Source organism: Phasianus colchicus, chromosome 13, assembly GCF_987193195.1.
Source record: "Phasianus colchicus chromosome 13, bPhaCol1.hap1.1, whole genome shotgun sequence".
Lineage (NCBI taxonomy): Eukaryota > Metazoa > Chordata > Aves > Galliformes > Phasianidae > Phasianus > Phasianus colchicus.
This window is the reverse complement of record NC_143448.1, coordinates 11,447,335-11,462,480: the sequence shown is the minus strand read 5'-3', so window position 1 is coordinate 11,462,480 and position 15,146 is coordinate 11,447,335. Positions and strand designations below refer to the sequence as shown.

The 15,146-nt window shown below is 42.9% G+C and overlaps 1 protein-coding gene across 1 annotated transcript; it reads left to right on the top strand.

Moving 5' to 3' along the window:
* The first annotated feature begins 982 nt into the window (after positions 1 to 982).
* On the top strand, positions 983 to 14,804 carry LOC149916152 (fatty acyl-CoA hydrolase precursor, medium chain-like). Its single transcript, XM_090149345.1, has 15 exons — positions 983 to 1,114; positions 1,782 to 1,986; positions 2,751 to 2,895; positions 3,308 to 3,441; positions 3,778 to 3,931; positions 7,466 to 7,564; positions 8,325 to 8,429; positions 8,559 to 8,609; positions 9,050 to 9,190; positions 9,276 to 9,362; positions 10,268 to 10,415; positions 10,641 to 10,772; positions 11,131 to 11,203; positions 11,602 to 11,816; positions 14,268 to 14,804. The coding sequence occupies exons 1-14, from the start codon at positions 1,045 to 1,047 to the stop codon at positions 11,777 to 11,779; spliced, it is 1,722 nt and encodes a 573-aa protein (XP_090005471.1). The 5' UTR covers positions 983 to 1,044; the 3' UTR covers positions 11,780 to 11,816; positions 14,268 to 14,804.
* Positions 14,805 to 15,146: the final 342 nt, after the last annotated feature.

The window sequence follows — 15,146 nt, the reverse complement described above, 5'->3', positions numbered from 1 at the left end:
GAGTAAAGCATCTTTTCTGAACACACAAACAGAGCTTCAGCACACAGGACTGCGTGTGCTTCATACATTGTGTAGAACTAATCTAATCACTGGATTTGGGGCACACATAGCTGAAAAAAAAGTGAGTCACTAAAATAATCTACAGAAGTGCTGTCTCTGGCAACTGAGAATTATTTTCATGACATGTGATTGCAAAACAGGCTTACAAGGGTAAGATCTATTGACGCAGGCCAAAAGAAAAAGAAAAAGAGAAAAAGTAAAAAAAGAGCCAGGAAAACAAAGTCAGAGCCTGGGAACAAAAATCAAACACAGCCACCTAGTTACAGAATGGCAATCTACTTCTATTCAGCACTTTCTTAGTGGTAGATGTGAGTTCACATGGAAGTAAACCCTCCTGATGTCTCAGAGGGGTTAAATGTGTTCTTACACTCAAACCCTTGCATACGGCTCCTGTACTGCAGTAATGGAGAAAACCTCTCTTAGCTGTTGCAAAACTCGTGTATGGTGAGATACCAGCTAAACATTTCTGAGTGCACAGGACTGAGTGGCGGGTGGAGCATTGACCCTGCAGGAAAAGCTAGGATTTCTCCTGTATTGCTTTTGTCAAAAAGTATGCATTAGTAGGAGAGTTTTCCTGGTTTGTTCTCTGTGCAGTGAAAGTCAGTGCTGACTTAATTGTTACAGACGGTAATGGTAGCAGTTCTGCAGCAGGAAGAATCTGCTGGTGTTCTGAGGACTGCTTCCAGTGCATTTTTAAGCAAATCCCTGCTGCCTGAAGTTCTGTGAAGAGCAGTCATAAGGAGCCCTAGGCAGCTGGTATGAGACTTGTGGGTTCCCCTATTCCCATGTACGGATAAGCTGCATTACGCTCCCCTTGGAGCAGTGCCATTCTGTCATGACAGTTGTTCAAGGCCGGCCCCGGCCAATTCGGTTCACAGCTTGAGCACTGCTTTTCCTTATCAGTGTTTGTCTTGCGCAACAGCTATTCTTTCAGAGTACTAAAGGCAGTGCACAGAGTCGGGAAGTGTGTGAGCAGGCTGCAGAATGGCAACTGAGAAGAACACGCTGCTGTCCTTGATCCTCACTGCCGGGCTCACAGCACTCGTAGCTACTGGTAAGCTTCCAAAATGTTTTCCACTGAGGTCTGAACAGCAAAGAGCTCTTTGTTTCTCTCTCTGGTCTGCTTTCAGGCATTTGTCTCGTTTTTTTTTTTCATGTGCAGCTAGCAAAAGTAAATTCGTATTGTGAAATTTTGTCTGCTGAGTCAGAGACTCCAATATGCCATGTTTGGTGTTGATTCTGATAAATTTCATACTGAGATTTAAGCAAATCTTACCTGAATGTGTGAGTGCCTGACTGTTTTCAGGTGTGGCAGAAGTTGTTTTTTGTTTGTCTGTAGGTTCTATCCAGATTCCCAAGTGTGTTTTGTGCACTCACAGATCCTTTTCTAGATCAGGAAATGCCTTTTCTTTATGAGGGCAATCCGGTGGACTTTTGAGTAACAACAATCTACCCACGGTTACTGATGCGTGTGGAGAGTAAGCACATGATATGCTGCCGGCACGGTATGGCTGAGGGAGATCATACCTGGGAACACTATCAGAATGAAGGCTGAACTTAAGTCAGCTCCAGCGATTAGCGTTTGTTGAAGGCTTGTGTTTGACAGAGAGTTGTTGAAACAAGCAGAAGGTGCACATTCAGGTAGCCAAAGCTCTTAGAAAGCTGTCAGTTGCTCACTAGGAGACCAATCCGTGATGCGATGTTGTGCACGCAACCCGCAGGGCAAAAAGCAGAGCAACCAGAAGTGGTGACCAAATATGGGACTGCCCGAGGATACCAAATCAAAGTTGATGCGGCTGAGAGGAGCGTAAATGTCTTTCTGGGACTTCCTTTTGCTAAGCCTCCTGTTGGACCACTGAGGTTTTCTGAACCCCAGCCTCCTGAGCCGTGGAAAGGTGTCAGAGATGCCACTTCCTACCCACCAATGTAAGTAAAGCAGGAAGAAAAGCTTTTATGTTCTCAATGATTTTTATGTTACCTGCAGTTTGAGCATGCTGGTACTCAGGCTGATCAAAAGCCACTAGGGTAAATTCCTTGGTGTCCTCTCACCTACTCTCAGATCTGCTTCAGTGAATGGATTTCTGAAGAAATCTTTCTAAGCTACTGTTTCATTGAGTGCTCTCTAATAGGCATGACAACTGAGCCAATATGGACCAACACCTGACTGACAGTGTGGTCTTTTGTGAGCATTTGGTTATGTTTTTAAGGTGTGCGGCTTTGAAGCAGAAGCAGAAAGAAGCTGAGAAAAAGTTGGAATAAAATGCTGATGAGTCACATGGTTAACGGGACATGTAAGAAACTCCAGTTGTACTGCTGCCCTGCTTTGCTAACTCTACCCTAATAACTGCAATACAAAGAGCTGCTGAAGTTTCATAATAAGTATTATGCATTTTATTGGAAGTGATTTATAGCTGTATCCATCTGCAACTATACTTCTGTAATGTTCTGAACCATGCAAAACTGTGTTTGTTGTCAAACTGTACTGCTCTGGACTGCTGCCCCTTTTTATAGGCCTTACCATGCAAGCTTAATGGATGAAAACATATTGAGAAACAAAACTTAACAGTGTGTTTTCTGTTGCCAGCGATCGAGAAATGTACCAGAGTTTTGTACTTTGCAAAAAACCCTTCACTCTATAGCTTTGGCATTTTTGTTTTTTCCATTGATTGTTATTTCTCTTATTTTTTCAGGTGTCTGCAGCAAAAAAAAGTAGGGGAGTTTGAATCAGATCTTGTTACTAATGGAAAAGAAAATGTTCGTCTCCAGATGTCTGAAGATTGCTTATACCTGAATATATATACACCTGTTCCTACAGAAAAACAGGACAAGCTACCAGTAAGGAAAATCATTACAAAACCTCTAGCAGGCTTGATGGCTTCTGTGATTTGATGTGACAGATTGAGCCTCTCCCTGAATCTTCAGACAGCTTTCTGAGGATTACAGTACTTGTACTGCAAACTTGCAACCTGCACAGCATGTGCAGTTTTTAACGATTGACAAATAAAATCTTACTGATTTTTTTACATAGGCAGTGCTTGATTTCCTGCAGGGGCACTGGTAAAATTCAAGTATTTAATGAAATCAGTGCCTGTTGTGAGGCTGCCAGCCTCCAATTTCAAAGACATTGACCATTTGTGAAATGTAATCTGAAGGACTCAAGAGTAAAGCAGCACAAACTAGGATATTTAGTCTGTATCTCAAGGAGTTCTTCCCTGTGTTGAGCTGTTTCTGTTTTTTCCCCTTCCAGGTCTTTGTATGGATCCATGGAGGTGGATTAGTTCTTGGAGCAGCATCATCCTATGATGGCTCAGCATTAGCAGCCTTTGACAACGTGGTTGTTGTGGCAATTCAGTACAGATTGGGTATAGTTGGATACTTTAGGTAAGATATGCTGTCTTTGATTTTGATAAAAAAATTTCAAAAATGCTGTGTGCAAATCCTTTGTGTTAAGGCCTGTAGAGGCCCACTTTTGCAAATAAACTCTCTATTTCTTAACTGCACATGCAACAGTTGGGAGCGACATGCAAGTTCCAGATCTGCTTCAGAGACTGTTCTGGCTTGATTGCTGGTCCAATCTCAACCCTTTTCAAGCCAATTCATTTTAAATTACGTAGAGAGGCTCCTTCACAGCTGATTCCTTATCCTGCGCATTGTATTTATCTCAGTGTTGATTTTTTCTCCATCAAGCATTTAATGAAGTCTGTTCTTTCTTTCTAGCACTGGTGATAGGCATGCTCGTGGTAACTGGGGGTATTTGGACCAAGTGGCAGCTCTTCAGTGGATTCAGGAAAATATCATACACTTTGGAGGAGACCCGGGATCTGTCACCATCTCTGGAGAATCTGCAGGGGGAATCAGTGTATCTGCTCTGGTAAGTTCATCACAGGCATGAATGTTTATTATTTGGCAAAAAAACCCCACTGTCCATAGTCACTCTTAGTACATTAGAGGTAAGGGGACAAAATGAGGGCTGCTGGGGTTGAGCGGGTAGTTCGAGGCTCAAAACAGAGCTTGACAGGTGATGAGGGTGGAATTCAAAGGGATGGAGAGTGGCAGGGGGATGCTGCTTCCCTAAAGTGTCTGTACACTAATGCGCGCAGTATGGGAAATAAACAGGAAGAGTTGGAGATCTGTGTGCGGTCACATGGCTAGGATCTCATTGCAGTCACGGAGATATAGTGGGACAGCTCGCATGACTGGAATGTTGTCATGGAGGGCTATGTGCTTTTTAGGAAAGATGGGCTGGTGAGGCGGGGTGGTGGAGTTGCTCTTTATGTGAGAGAGCAGCTAGAATGTATTGAACACCACCTGAGGGACATGTTGTAGCAGTGGAGAGCTTGTGGGTGAAAATCAAGGGGAGGGCTGGTGTGGCTGACACGTGTGTACTACATGCCTCCTGATCAGCAGGAGGAGGTTGATGAGGCCTTCCATAAGCAACTGGAAGCAGCGTCACGATCCCAGGTGCTAGTGCTTATGGGGGACTTCAATTATCCAGATATTTGCTGGATAAGCAATGTGGCCAGGCACGTGCTGTCCAGACAGTTCCTGCAGTGTGTTGAGGACAACTTTCTGATGCAGGTGGAAGAACTGACGAGGGGAGGGGTGTTGCTGAACCTTATTCTCACTAATAAGGAAGCGCTTGTCAAGGAAGTAAAGGTCAGGGGCAGCTTGGGTTGTAGTGACCATGAGATGGTGGAGTTCAAGATCTTGAGTGGAAGAAGTAAAGTGAAAAGTAAGATTGCTACCCTGGACTTTAGGAGAGCCAACTTTGATCTCTTCCGGGAACTACTTGGAGCTATCCCATGGGCTAGGGTGTTAGAAGGGGGCCTGTGAGAGCTGGTCGGCATTTAAACAGCTCTTCTTCCAAGCTCAGGATCAGTGTGTCTCTGTGAGCAAGAAATTAGGAAAGGGTGGCAGGAGACCTGTGTGGATGAGCAAGGAGCTCGTGCACAAACTCAAAGGGAAGAAGAAGGTTCATGAAATGTGGAAAAAGGGTCTGACCACTTGGGAAGAATATAGAAATGTTGTCAGGGCCTGCAGGGATGCGATGAGGAAGGCTAAAGCCCGCCTGGAATTGAATCTGGCAAAGGTGACAAAGGATAATAAAAAAGGCTTTTTTAAGTATGTTAACAGTAAAAGGAAGACTAGGGAGAATGTGGCTCCCCTACTAAGTGAGGGGGGTGTTCTGGTAACAGGGGATGCTGAGAAGGTTGAGATACTGAATGCCTTCTTTACTTCTGTCTTCAATGAAAAAGCTCTCCCTCGGGAATTCCGGACCCCGGAGGTTAGTGAGAGGGTCTGGGGAATGGAAGACTTCCCTTTAGTCAGGGAAGATGCAGTCCAAGAGTGCCTAGGCAACACCAATGTTCATAAATCCATGGGACCCGATGGGGTGCATCCACGGCTGCTGAGGAAGCTGGCAGAGGTGATTACTGAATCGCTTTCTGTCATCTTCGAGAGGTCTTGGAGAATGGGGGAGGTGCCTGAGGACTGGAGGATAGCCAGTGTCACTCCAGTCTTCAAAAAGGGCAAGAAGGAAGATCCAGGTAATTACAGGCCAGTCAGCCTCATCTCTGTCCCTGGAAAGGTGATGGAACAGCTTGTGCTGGATGCCATCTCCAGACAACTGGAAGAGAAGGAGGTTATCAGGAGTAGTCAGCATGGGTTCACCAGGGGGAGATCATGCTTGACCAATCTGGTAGCTTTCTATGATGTTGTCACTGACTGGGTGGATGGGAGGAGAGCAGTGGATGTAGTCTACCTTGATTACAACAGGGCATTTAATACTGTCTCCCACGACATTCTTATAAAAAAGCTGAGGAAGTGCGGGATAGATGAGTGGACAGTGAGGTGGGTTGAGAACTGGCTGACTGGCAGAGCACAGAGGGTTGTCATTGGCGGTGCAGAGTCCAGTTGGAGACCTGTAACCAGCGGTGTTCCCCAGGGGTCGGTGCTGGGTCTGGTCCTGTTCAACATCTTCATCAATGACCTTGATGAGGGGATAGTGGCCACCCTCAGCAAGTTTGCTGATGATACGAAGTTGGGAGGATTGGCTGACACGCCCGAAGGCTGTGCTGCCATTCAGCGAGACCTGGACAGGCTGGAGAGCTGGGCAGTAAGAAACCAAATGAGGTTTAACAAAAGCAAGTGTAGAGTCTTGCATCTGGGGAGGAATAATTGCATGCACCGGTACAGGTTGGGGGATGACCTGCTGGAGAGGAGCTCTGTGGAGAGGAACCTGGGTGTCCTGGTGGACGACAGCTTGGCCATGAGCCAGCAGTGTGCACTTGTGGCCAAAAAGGCCAATGGCATTCTGGGGTGCATTAAAAAGAGTCTGGCCAGCAGATCAAGGGAGGTGATCCTCCCCCTCTACTCTGCCCTGGTAAGGCCTCATCTGGAATACTGTGTCCAGTTCTGTCCAGTACAAAAAAGACAGGGATCTCTTGAAAAGAGTCCAGCAGAGGGCCACAAAGATGGTGAAGGGCCTGGAGCATCTCCGCTAAGTGAACTGGGTCTGTTTAGCCTTGAGAAAAGAAGACTGAGAGGGGACCTGATCCAGGTCTATAAATATCTAAGGTGTGGGGGGCAGAGTGGCAAGGCCAGACTCTTTTCAGCAGTGTGTGGAGACAGGACAAGGGGAAATGGCCAGAAACTGCAGCATAGGAAGTTCCGCACCAATGTGCGCAAGAACTTCTTTATGGTGAGGTGACGGAGCACTGGAACAGGCTGCACAGGGAGGTTGTGGAGTCTCCTTCTCTGGAGATATTCAAGACACGCCTGGATACCTACTTGTGCGACCTGGTGTAGGGATCCTGCTTTGGCAGGGGGTTGGACTCGATGGTCTCTGGAGGTCCCTTCCAACCCCTACGATTCTGTGATTCAGTGATTGATGAAAAATCATGGAGAAAAAATGTGTAGTTTTCAGGTAAACCAGACATCACCTCAGTCTGGTATACAACGTAATAACAGTGCAGCTTCTGACTGTTGGAATTGTTCTTTTGTACCCAGATGATGTCATTTGGAACCCTAAATGTTATCTGTCCTCTTCAAATTTGACTGTCTGTTTGCTCCTGACTTCTCTCTTAGAGTTGTTTTTCCCCTTCTGCAGCACAGCCAGTCTGCTGGACAGATTTATACTTGATTGATATGTGGCATGCAGTGTTCTTCCATGAAGTCTTGTAAGCAAAGTTTTATGAGAAGGGAAAGGGAAGGAGTGAACTTACCCCCGTTAATGCTGCCAGAGACCTTTGCACAGCAGAACTCTGATCAGAGGCTACAGAGTAACACTCAGATGACATTTTTTTCAAAAAAGGCAGTTTCTGATATTGAAATCCTATGTCCGTGATTAGAATGCATTTCCAGTAATGCTTGTTCTTGTTTCTGGATAGTGCTTTTTTTTTTCCAGGTCTTGTCTCCACTGGCAAAGGGCTTGTTCCACAAGGCCATTTCAGAGAGTGGTACTGCAAACAGGTTTTTCACTGAGAAGCCTGAGGAAGAAGCACAAGTGGGTATTTTGTGGCATATTTAATTTTCAGATAGTTTTGGATCTAGATTTTTTTTTTCCTGTGGAATTTCAATCACCTTCATTAGAGACAGTATTCCTGTTTGCAGTAATACACATTGAGTGAAACTTTGCTTTAAAAAATACCCAAAGATCCTCAGATGTCTGCGTGAAAGCAGAAGAGCGAGGAAGCAAAGAGAGAAGTCAGTGAGTGAGTAGGAAATGCACAGCAGTACACTGTCTGCAGTAATAGTTGAGCTGCTATTTTTGACAGGAAAATGGCACCAGATCCAAATACTGTTCTCTTTCCCTCCCGCCTGGTGCCTGATGTGCTCAAAGGAACAAAACTTTGTTCAGCCTAGTTATCACTAAAAAGAAGAGCCCAAGTCATCCCAATTTGTCATCTGTGAGAAACAACCTCCAAGAGCTTTGTTTTGCTAACCTGGGATGTAAAGGAGGCAGCGTTGCACTGAGGTCTATCTGTCTAAGGACAGCTGAGAAATAGCATTACTTCATTCAAAAAGACTATGCATCATTGAGAAGGGTGTAATGTGCTTTTTATTTATCATCTACATGATCATATTCAAACAGCTGAATTACTTCTGGCTTTGATGGTCCTTTTTGAGAAATTTTGATACCCTTCCGCCCCCCCCCCCCAGTCTTCCTAGTCTGGTCTCCTGACTCAGTGGCACATAGAGCCCTTGTATGGGAAGTATAAGGAAAATTAGTAAATGCGAATGTGACTCATTTATATTGATTGCAGAGAATTGCTGCTGCATCTGGCTGTGAAAAATCCAGTTCTGCTGCTCTGGTTGAATGCTTAAGAGGAAAAACAGAGGAAGAGATAGTACAGATAACTCTAAAAATGGTAGGTGAAATTATACCTTGTATATGAGGGGCATTTCAAATTTGATCGTAACAGAACGTGCTGAAATGTCTTGTAATATTAAGAGAACTTGAAGTCAATCTAACATCTGTCCCTTCTTTATGTTTTCAGGATCTGACAACATTGCGACTGTGCAATACCTCTCCTGAGAATTGTGAACAGGTTCCTTCTCTTTAACTCTGTCTGGGCATTGAGCTACACGTGTTTCACTGTCAGGTTCTGTCAAGGGAAGAGACGAGTATGAGATGTCACAGTTTCTCCTGGAGAAACTGAACATTACTTAACATCATCATTTTGTCCTCTAAATTTCTTGCCACCATCCTGGTTTTCCTGTTACTTTGCAGTTCCAAAGTAGAGGTTAGATTTTCTCTAACCTCTCCATTCATTCATACTAGGACACTTCTAACTAAGAGGAGATATAAATTAACAATAGCCTACGTTTCCCAAGTATTTAAACACAATGCTAATCTTTGCAAATCTCTGGTTCAAGGCATCTATTGAGGAATAATAAGGGAGCTTGAATACCACTACTGCTTATATTTTCACTTGATATGTTCATTTGGTGAACCTTTTACTATGTTTCTTTGTTTGTTTTTCCCCAGGTTCCGCTATTCATCAGTTCATGTGTGGATGGTGTATTTTTTCCAAAGAGTCCCAGGCAATTACTGTCTGAAAAAGCAATCAATCCAGTCCCATATATAATAGGAGTGAATAACTGTGAATTTAGATGGGTAATTCCTAAAGTAAGAGACTTCAAATAGTTATTTTTTAATATAAGCCTGTGAATATAAGATTTCCTCATAAATGTGTATTCTCTTTGTCATGCAGATAATGAAATTTCCTGATTTTACAGATGGTCTGGACAAACAAGTTGCACGTCAAGTGTTACAGAGCTCATTTGTATTATCATTTGAGGTGAGAGACCATTTCCAGAATACCCCAGTGCTATTCCTTCACTGGGATAATTCCATATTCGCATTTCGTATTGCTGACAGAGACTGATCAACATGGAAGATATTCCAAATCTCAAACCTATATGCCCCATCTTTTTAAAAAGGAACGCAGTGGAAATCCAGAAGCAATGCAGGCAACTAAACATAGGTCCGATGATATTCAAGATACACTAGGTTATCCAAGATATGTGTTCTACCAGCAGGTTTGTCAAAACACCTACGGAACTCATAAGCCTTTCTGAAGCTTCACATGGAGACTAGAAAGGACACCTCGGAATGCCTAAAATGCCACCAGAAGACCTGCGTGTAGACATGCAGGGGAGGTTTTGCTTCCCTGTGTTTTACAAAGCTCTCAGCCTTCTGGTTGCTTTGTGCTCTCCTGAAACTAAACAAAAAATTGCAGATTAATAGGAAAGAATTAAGAAGTTGATAAACGTAGCCAGTACTTATAAAGGATCATGTAGAGCCATAGGAATCTATCATAATCTGGGGATGGCAGAGCCCAGGGTTTTTCTGAAAGAGAGTAAGTTATGGCCGATTGCAGCAAGAAATGGATCTTATGAAATGCAGCAGGATTTCATTGCTCTTACGAGGGTTGTTTCCACAAGAGGAAGAACACAGTTCCGTATCTATCTCTTAGCATCACCAGTTGCTTTTTCTCTAATGGCATTTGAGGGCATCCTTTTTGATCTTTCCAATCTCTTCTCCCTAAGAACATCTATGTTAGGTAAAGGTGCACCACTGTGAACTGTGAGGTCTGCTTGGGCGCAGCAGGGGATTTTTTCTGAAAGATGGTAATGTTTGGAGTCTAGCCAGAGACATGGAGGTGGCACTTTTTATAAAAAGTTCCTTTCTTGTTCATTTCAGAGTTTTACTTCTGACATGGTTGATCTTGTATTCAATGAATACATAGGGAAAGCAGAGAGCCGTGCTCAGGTGCGAGATGGCCTTCTTGATGCAATAGGAGATCACATGTTTGTTTTCGCTGCCATTGAAGTGGCTAGATACCATAGAGGTGAGTCCCTAATTCAGCATCTACTCAAACAAACATTGTCTTCCATTCTTGAGTGTGTCTGTGGACTTTATGTATGTATCACACTTTGCTATCAGAAGAACTGCTAGTGTTTTATTTTGTCAAAGTAGCTTGTGGTGAAATGCATTATCATCAATGCAAATGCATTTGGCATTTGCTGGCCTTTGCAATACTAGCATTCTCATTTTTAATTTTATTTTCTGTTAGATGCTGGCCACCCAGTCTACTTTTATGAATTTCAGCATCGACCAAGCTCAGCTGCAGGTGTCGTACCAGAGTTTGTAAAAGCAGATCATGGAGATGAGATTGCCTTTGTCTTTGGATGGCCATTCTTAGCTGGTGATGTATCTGTGTTTGCAAAACAATTATTTTTATATCAACATTGTTATTAATTTTACTCACCTGAGGACATTCAGAATAGAATTTGTTTAGTAACACTGGAATCAAAATAAGCTGTTTTTTTTTGTTTCCGGTAATAGTTACTTGTCATCAATGAATTTATCTGCTCTGCTCACGTAGAACTCCCACAGCCCAGAGTAACAAGTAGATCCGTAGAATGGTATGGCTTGGAAGGGACCTTTAGAGATGATCTAATCCACAGCCCCTTTGCCATGGAATTGGTTAGAGTGTATTGGAATTGATTGGACTTTCTGATCATTGATCTTTGAATATTGCCATTTCTTCTCTCACTTTGCAGGGAATGCTACAGAGGAAGAAAATAAACTTAGCAGAACTGTTATGAAGTACTGGACTAACTTTGCTAGAAACGGGTGAGATCCATAGTGCTAACTGCAGTTCTAGTTTTGTCTGTGTCGCCTGAAGCACAGCAGCAGCATGGTAGCTCCTGTAAATGTGGCAGAGTCTAAGATAAGCACCGAAACCAATAGTTTCTCTTCTTAATGATTGCAAGAAAAGCTCTGGAAATGAACACGCAATCCAAAATAAAATCCAAGAGCTATTTGGATCTGCAGCGGAGGATTAGATCCCAGAGTAATGGCAAATATTATTACATGTTTGCTGTTCCAGTGATGAGCATTTTGATAAAAACATCCATCAGTTCAGGTTCTAGAATCGTGCAGTCGGAGCTCCTGTTAGTCTTCTGGAACGATCTCAGGTTGAGAAGTCAGAGCACAAATGGAGAGGTAACTTTTCACTTTTGTGTTTCCAGGAATCCCAATGGGGAAGGCTTGGTACATTGGCCTCAGTATGATCTGGATGAAAGATACCTGGAAATAGACCTCATACAAAAGGCAGCAAAGAAACTGAAAGAAGACAAAATGGAGTTTTGGGTACAGCTCACAGGACAGATGAGGAGTGAAAGAAGGAGAGAACACACAGATTTGTGAGAGCTGTAGGGGATACATTTTCCTTTTACAACCTGAGGTAAGGTCACCATAAATTTGTCAGAATGCAGATTTTAACCTTGACTTTCTAACTCATTAGTGTGTAGTTTGTTGTCATGATCACAGGAAAAGTTTCCTTGATTCTCTCCCTTAGTGACAAGGGAGTATCCTGGGAAGCGCAAAATGCTCATGGCAATAAAAATCAATGATGAAGCAAGCGGGGGAAATAAAAGCCTTTCAGGTTCAAGCAGACCGGAGAGGGTGGTGGCACACTGAACAGGTTGCCCAAGGAGGTTGTGGATGCCGCATCCCTGGAGGTATTCAAAGCCAGGCTGGATTTGGCTCTGGGCAGCCTGGCCTAGGTGACCCTGCACATAGCAGGGGAGTTGAAACTAGATGATCATTGTGGTCCCTTTCAACCCAGGCTATTCTATGATTCTGTGGTAGCCAAGGGAATGTTGGCAAGTATATTCAAACGTGTAAGAAATTATGTTTACCGAATGTGTCATGTGTTGTGTCTGTTCCTTCTGCTCTTCCTTATTGAGAGTGTCCTTGGTTGTCGTTCTTACAGCCTTCCTGTGAGGATAAGAGCATCCGTCAAAAACCAGCCGTGGGATCACAAGTGTTTTTCTGTTCTGTAAACTGTTACAAAGACTGGAGCTACAGGCAGAATGTTCAGCTGCAAGCTGGAACAGTGGCTGCCTCTAAATTTAACGTGTTTGGCTTTTCTTTTAAGTGTATGTACTACCATAGGCCTATAGGGTGAGAAGTTATACCTCAGGATTCATTTATAAAATACTCTCTCCTCTGCTTGAGGTATTTCAAGTAATGCATCCTCTTTTCTGAGAAAGCTGACTGGCTTTCAGGCTGCAGAGAATGGGTTACAGTCTGTTTTGCAGAGCGTTCTAGCTTGTGTTCATTAGGGCAAGGCTGGAACTCCACTGTTTCATTTTCAGCATGGAGATCTAAAACCTAGGTTAAAGCATGGTTGTCCAATCTTTTGGCTCGCCTGAGCCACACTGAGCCAACAGGAATTGCCATGGGCTGCATACAAAATAAATAATGAACGTAATGCATATCAGTTTAAAAAAAACTTACATTCTTATGTATTTGTCATTCAAACATGAAAAAATAGAGGGGAACAAAGGCATAAAACTAGTGGGATGTTTGACTGTGTTTTTGTGAAACTAATGCATCACGCAGGTTCGATGGCAGTGGATGCCATTACTTATGTGCTCTCAAGGTGTCCAGCAGAGATCTTTTGTTTTTATTTCTATGAAGTATTGCCCTTTATGTGTTTCCCCCTTGAAAATAATTGTTTACATATGTACACACTGCCAAAAAATGAAAACGTGAACCAGGCCTGGGTTAAAGTCCCTTTGTGACGTGACTCAGTCAATTGGTCATCTTTTTAAAAAAATGGAACTGGTCCATTGAGGAAGAATTAGGAGCATGCCCTCCAAATTGCCTTTGCAATAACAGTTAGGTCATTCTCGTAGCGTTTTAGAAGTGTGGGCTCAGGTTCTTTCAGGCAGAATCCTTTGTGCCACAGCCCAAACTAATGTGCTGACCACTGAATGGTTCAGTGAAAGGTACCACCTCCTCAGGAATATTGCGAATCCAGCACTTCCCACTACATGCTTATGCCTAAAGAAAGTAGAAAGCAGTCCTTTCTTTCCCATGAAACAGATTGGGTACAGTTCTCATTTTGAAAGAAGAACATGAGAATGAGATATATAAAGCTTTTCCACACTTTTTCTTCTTTCATGACTGTCATTTTCAGAGTAGCTCATAGTCTATTTCAAAGTCCGTGCAAACTGAATTGTTTCCATTTACTGCCGTGAACTTTAGAGCAATCCAGCTGTTGTAAAAAGCATGAATTAATCTGTTACTAGAGTCATTTGATTGAGCTTACATTTTGCATCTACTTTTTAATATCTTTATTAACATATTACTTATAATATCCTGCTCTTAGAGGACAACTGGAGAACGCTGTACAGTTCTTCTCTTGCTTTTTTCTCAGATTTATAAGGAAAGCATTCTAATAGCAGATATTCCTTGTGATATGTTGAGGTGTATTTACATGGGGTTGTACATGTAACTGGTTCTAAGGGAATATTCTTGAAAAGTTGACGATTGGCATTCCATACTCTTGAATCAGAATGAAGAAACCTTTGCCTCGTCATAGTCAGAGCAGAGAATTTCAGTTCCACAAAGCTAGGATGAAATCTATGGAACTAAACAATGTGGCCCATTTCCTCAGTAGTAGTGGGCCTCAGGAGACATGTTTTTGTTTATTGATTTATTGGTTGTGTTTCTGGTTACCTGGAGGGATACAGGCAAATCCTTTCACTTCCTCGTACCTCAGTTCCACTGCCTGTAGAATAATTATGCTGATCCTGTTCATCAGCAGTCCTGAAATCTTCTCTTGATGATTTCTGGATTGCTAACAAAGTTCAGGATTTTTCTCTTTCTTTCTCACCGTTTACAGGAATCCTAATGGGGAAGGTCTGGCTGAATGGCCCTTGCATAATCTAAATGAAGAATACTTGGAGATAAATCTAAGACAAAGGAAAGCCAGAAAGCTGAAGGAAAAGAAGGTAGACTTCTGGGAAAAGGAGATGTTTGAAAAGCCAACTAGGAAAAGAATGGAAAACAAGAAAGCTAATCTAGAGCTATAATTTACTGTCTAAGCATACATGATAGGCATAGTATTTAGGATAGCAAAAGGAATTATTTAAAATATTTTTGAGGATAAAATAACGTGTCCCTTCCTTCCACCTTTTCGTCGCAGTTCTCATATTTACGCTTATTCGCTGTAATTATGGCAGTGGATCGATTTCCACTTTGTGATCCTTTGCTTTTTCCTCGGTTCGCGTCCACAGTAGAAGCCTCCCCTATTCAATATAGTTAACAGGTCTGTCTGCTCCTCAGGTTTTTCTGCAGCTTTGCCATTGCTGAAGAAGCATTTGGCAGCAATGTTGTGTTAATCACGTTTAATCAATAAAGACGTGTTTTGCAAGTAAAAGTGTCTTTCTCATGTCAAAGATACGGTGATGTTCCTGAGGTTTTGGTCTGATGCACACACAGAAATGTCCTCTGAAATTTTTGAGGACAGTTCTGTTCTGTGAGTGAGTTTTACAGTTGAGATAGCAGTACGTTTCTGACAGTTGCAGTACCTCGTCTGGAACAGCAGTGCAGTGCTGGAATTCACATTGCTCGTAGTTATCAGGAAAGGGGAGAAACAGTCTCCACGACCCTGAGTTTCTTTCTTTTTAAATTAGCAATAACTGCCTTAGACGGATCAAGAGGGGTAGCGCTAGCTTTGTGCTTTCCGTATTTTCCATGGTGCTTTATTTACACGGTGCTC

Coding starts and splice junctions, on each gene's coding strand:
- LOC149916152 (XM_090149345.1), top strand. CDS start 1,045: ATGGCAACTGAGAAGAACACGCTGCTGTCCTTGATCCTCACTGCCGGG. Junction 1,987..2,750: donor GCCACTTCCTACCCACCAAT/GTAAGTAAAGCA, acceptor TTATTTTTTCAG/GTGTCTGCAGCAAAAAAAAG. Junction 3,932..7,465: donor GAATCAGTGTATCTGCTCTG/GTAAGTTCATCA, acceptor TTTTTTTTCCAG/GTCTTGTCTCCACTGGCAAA.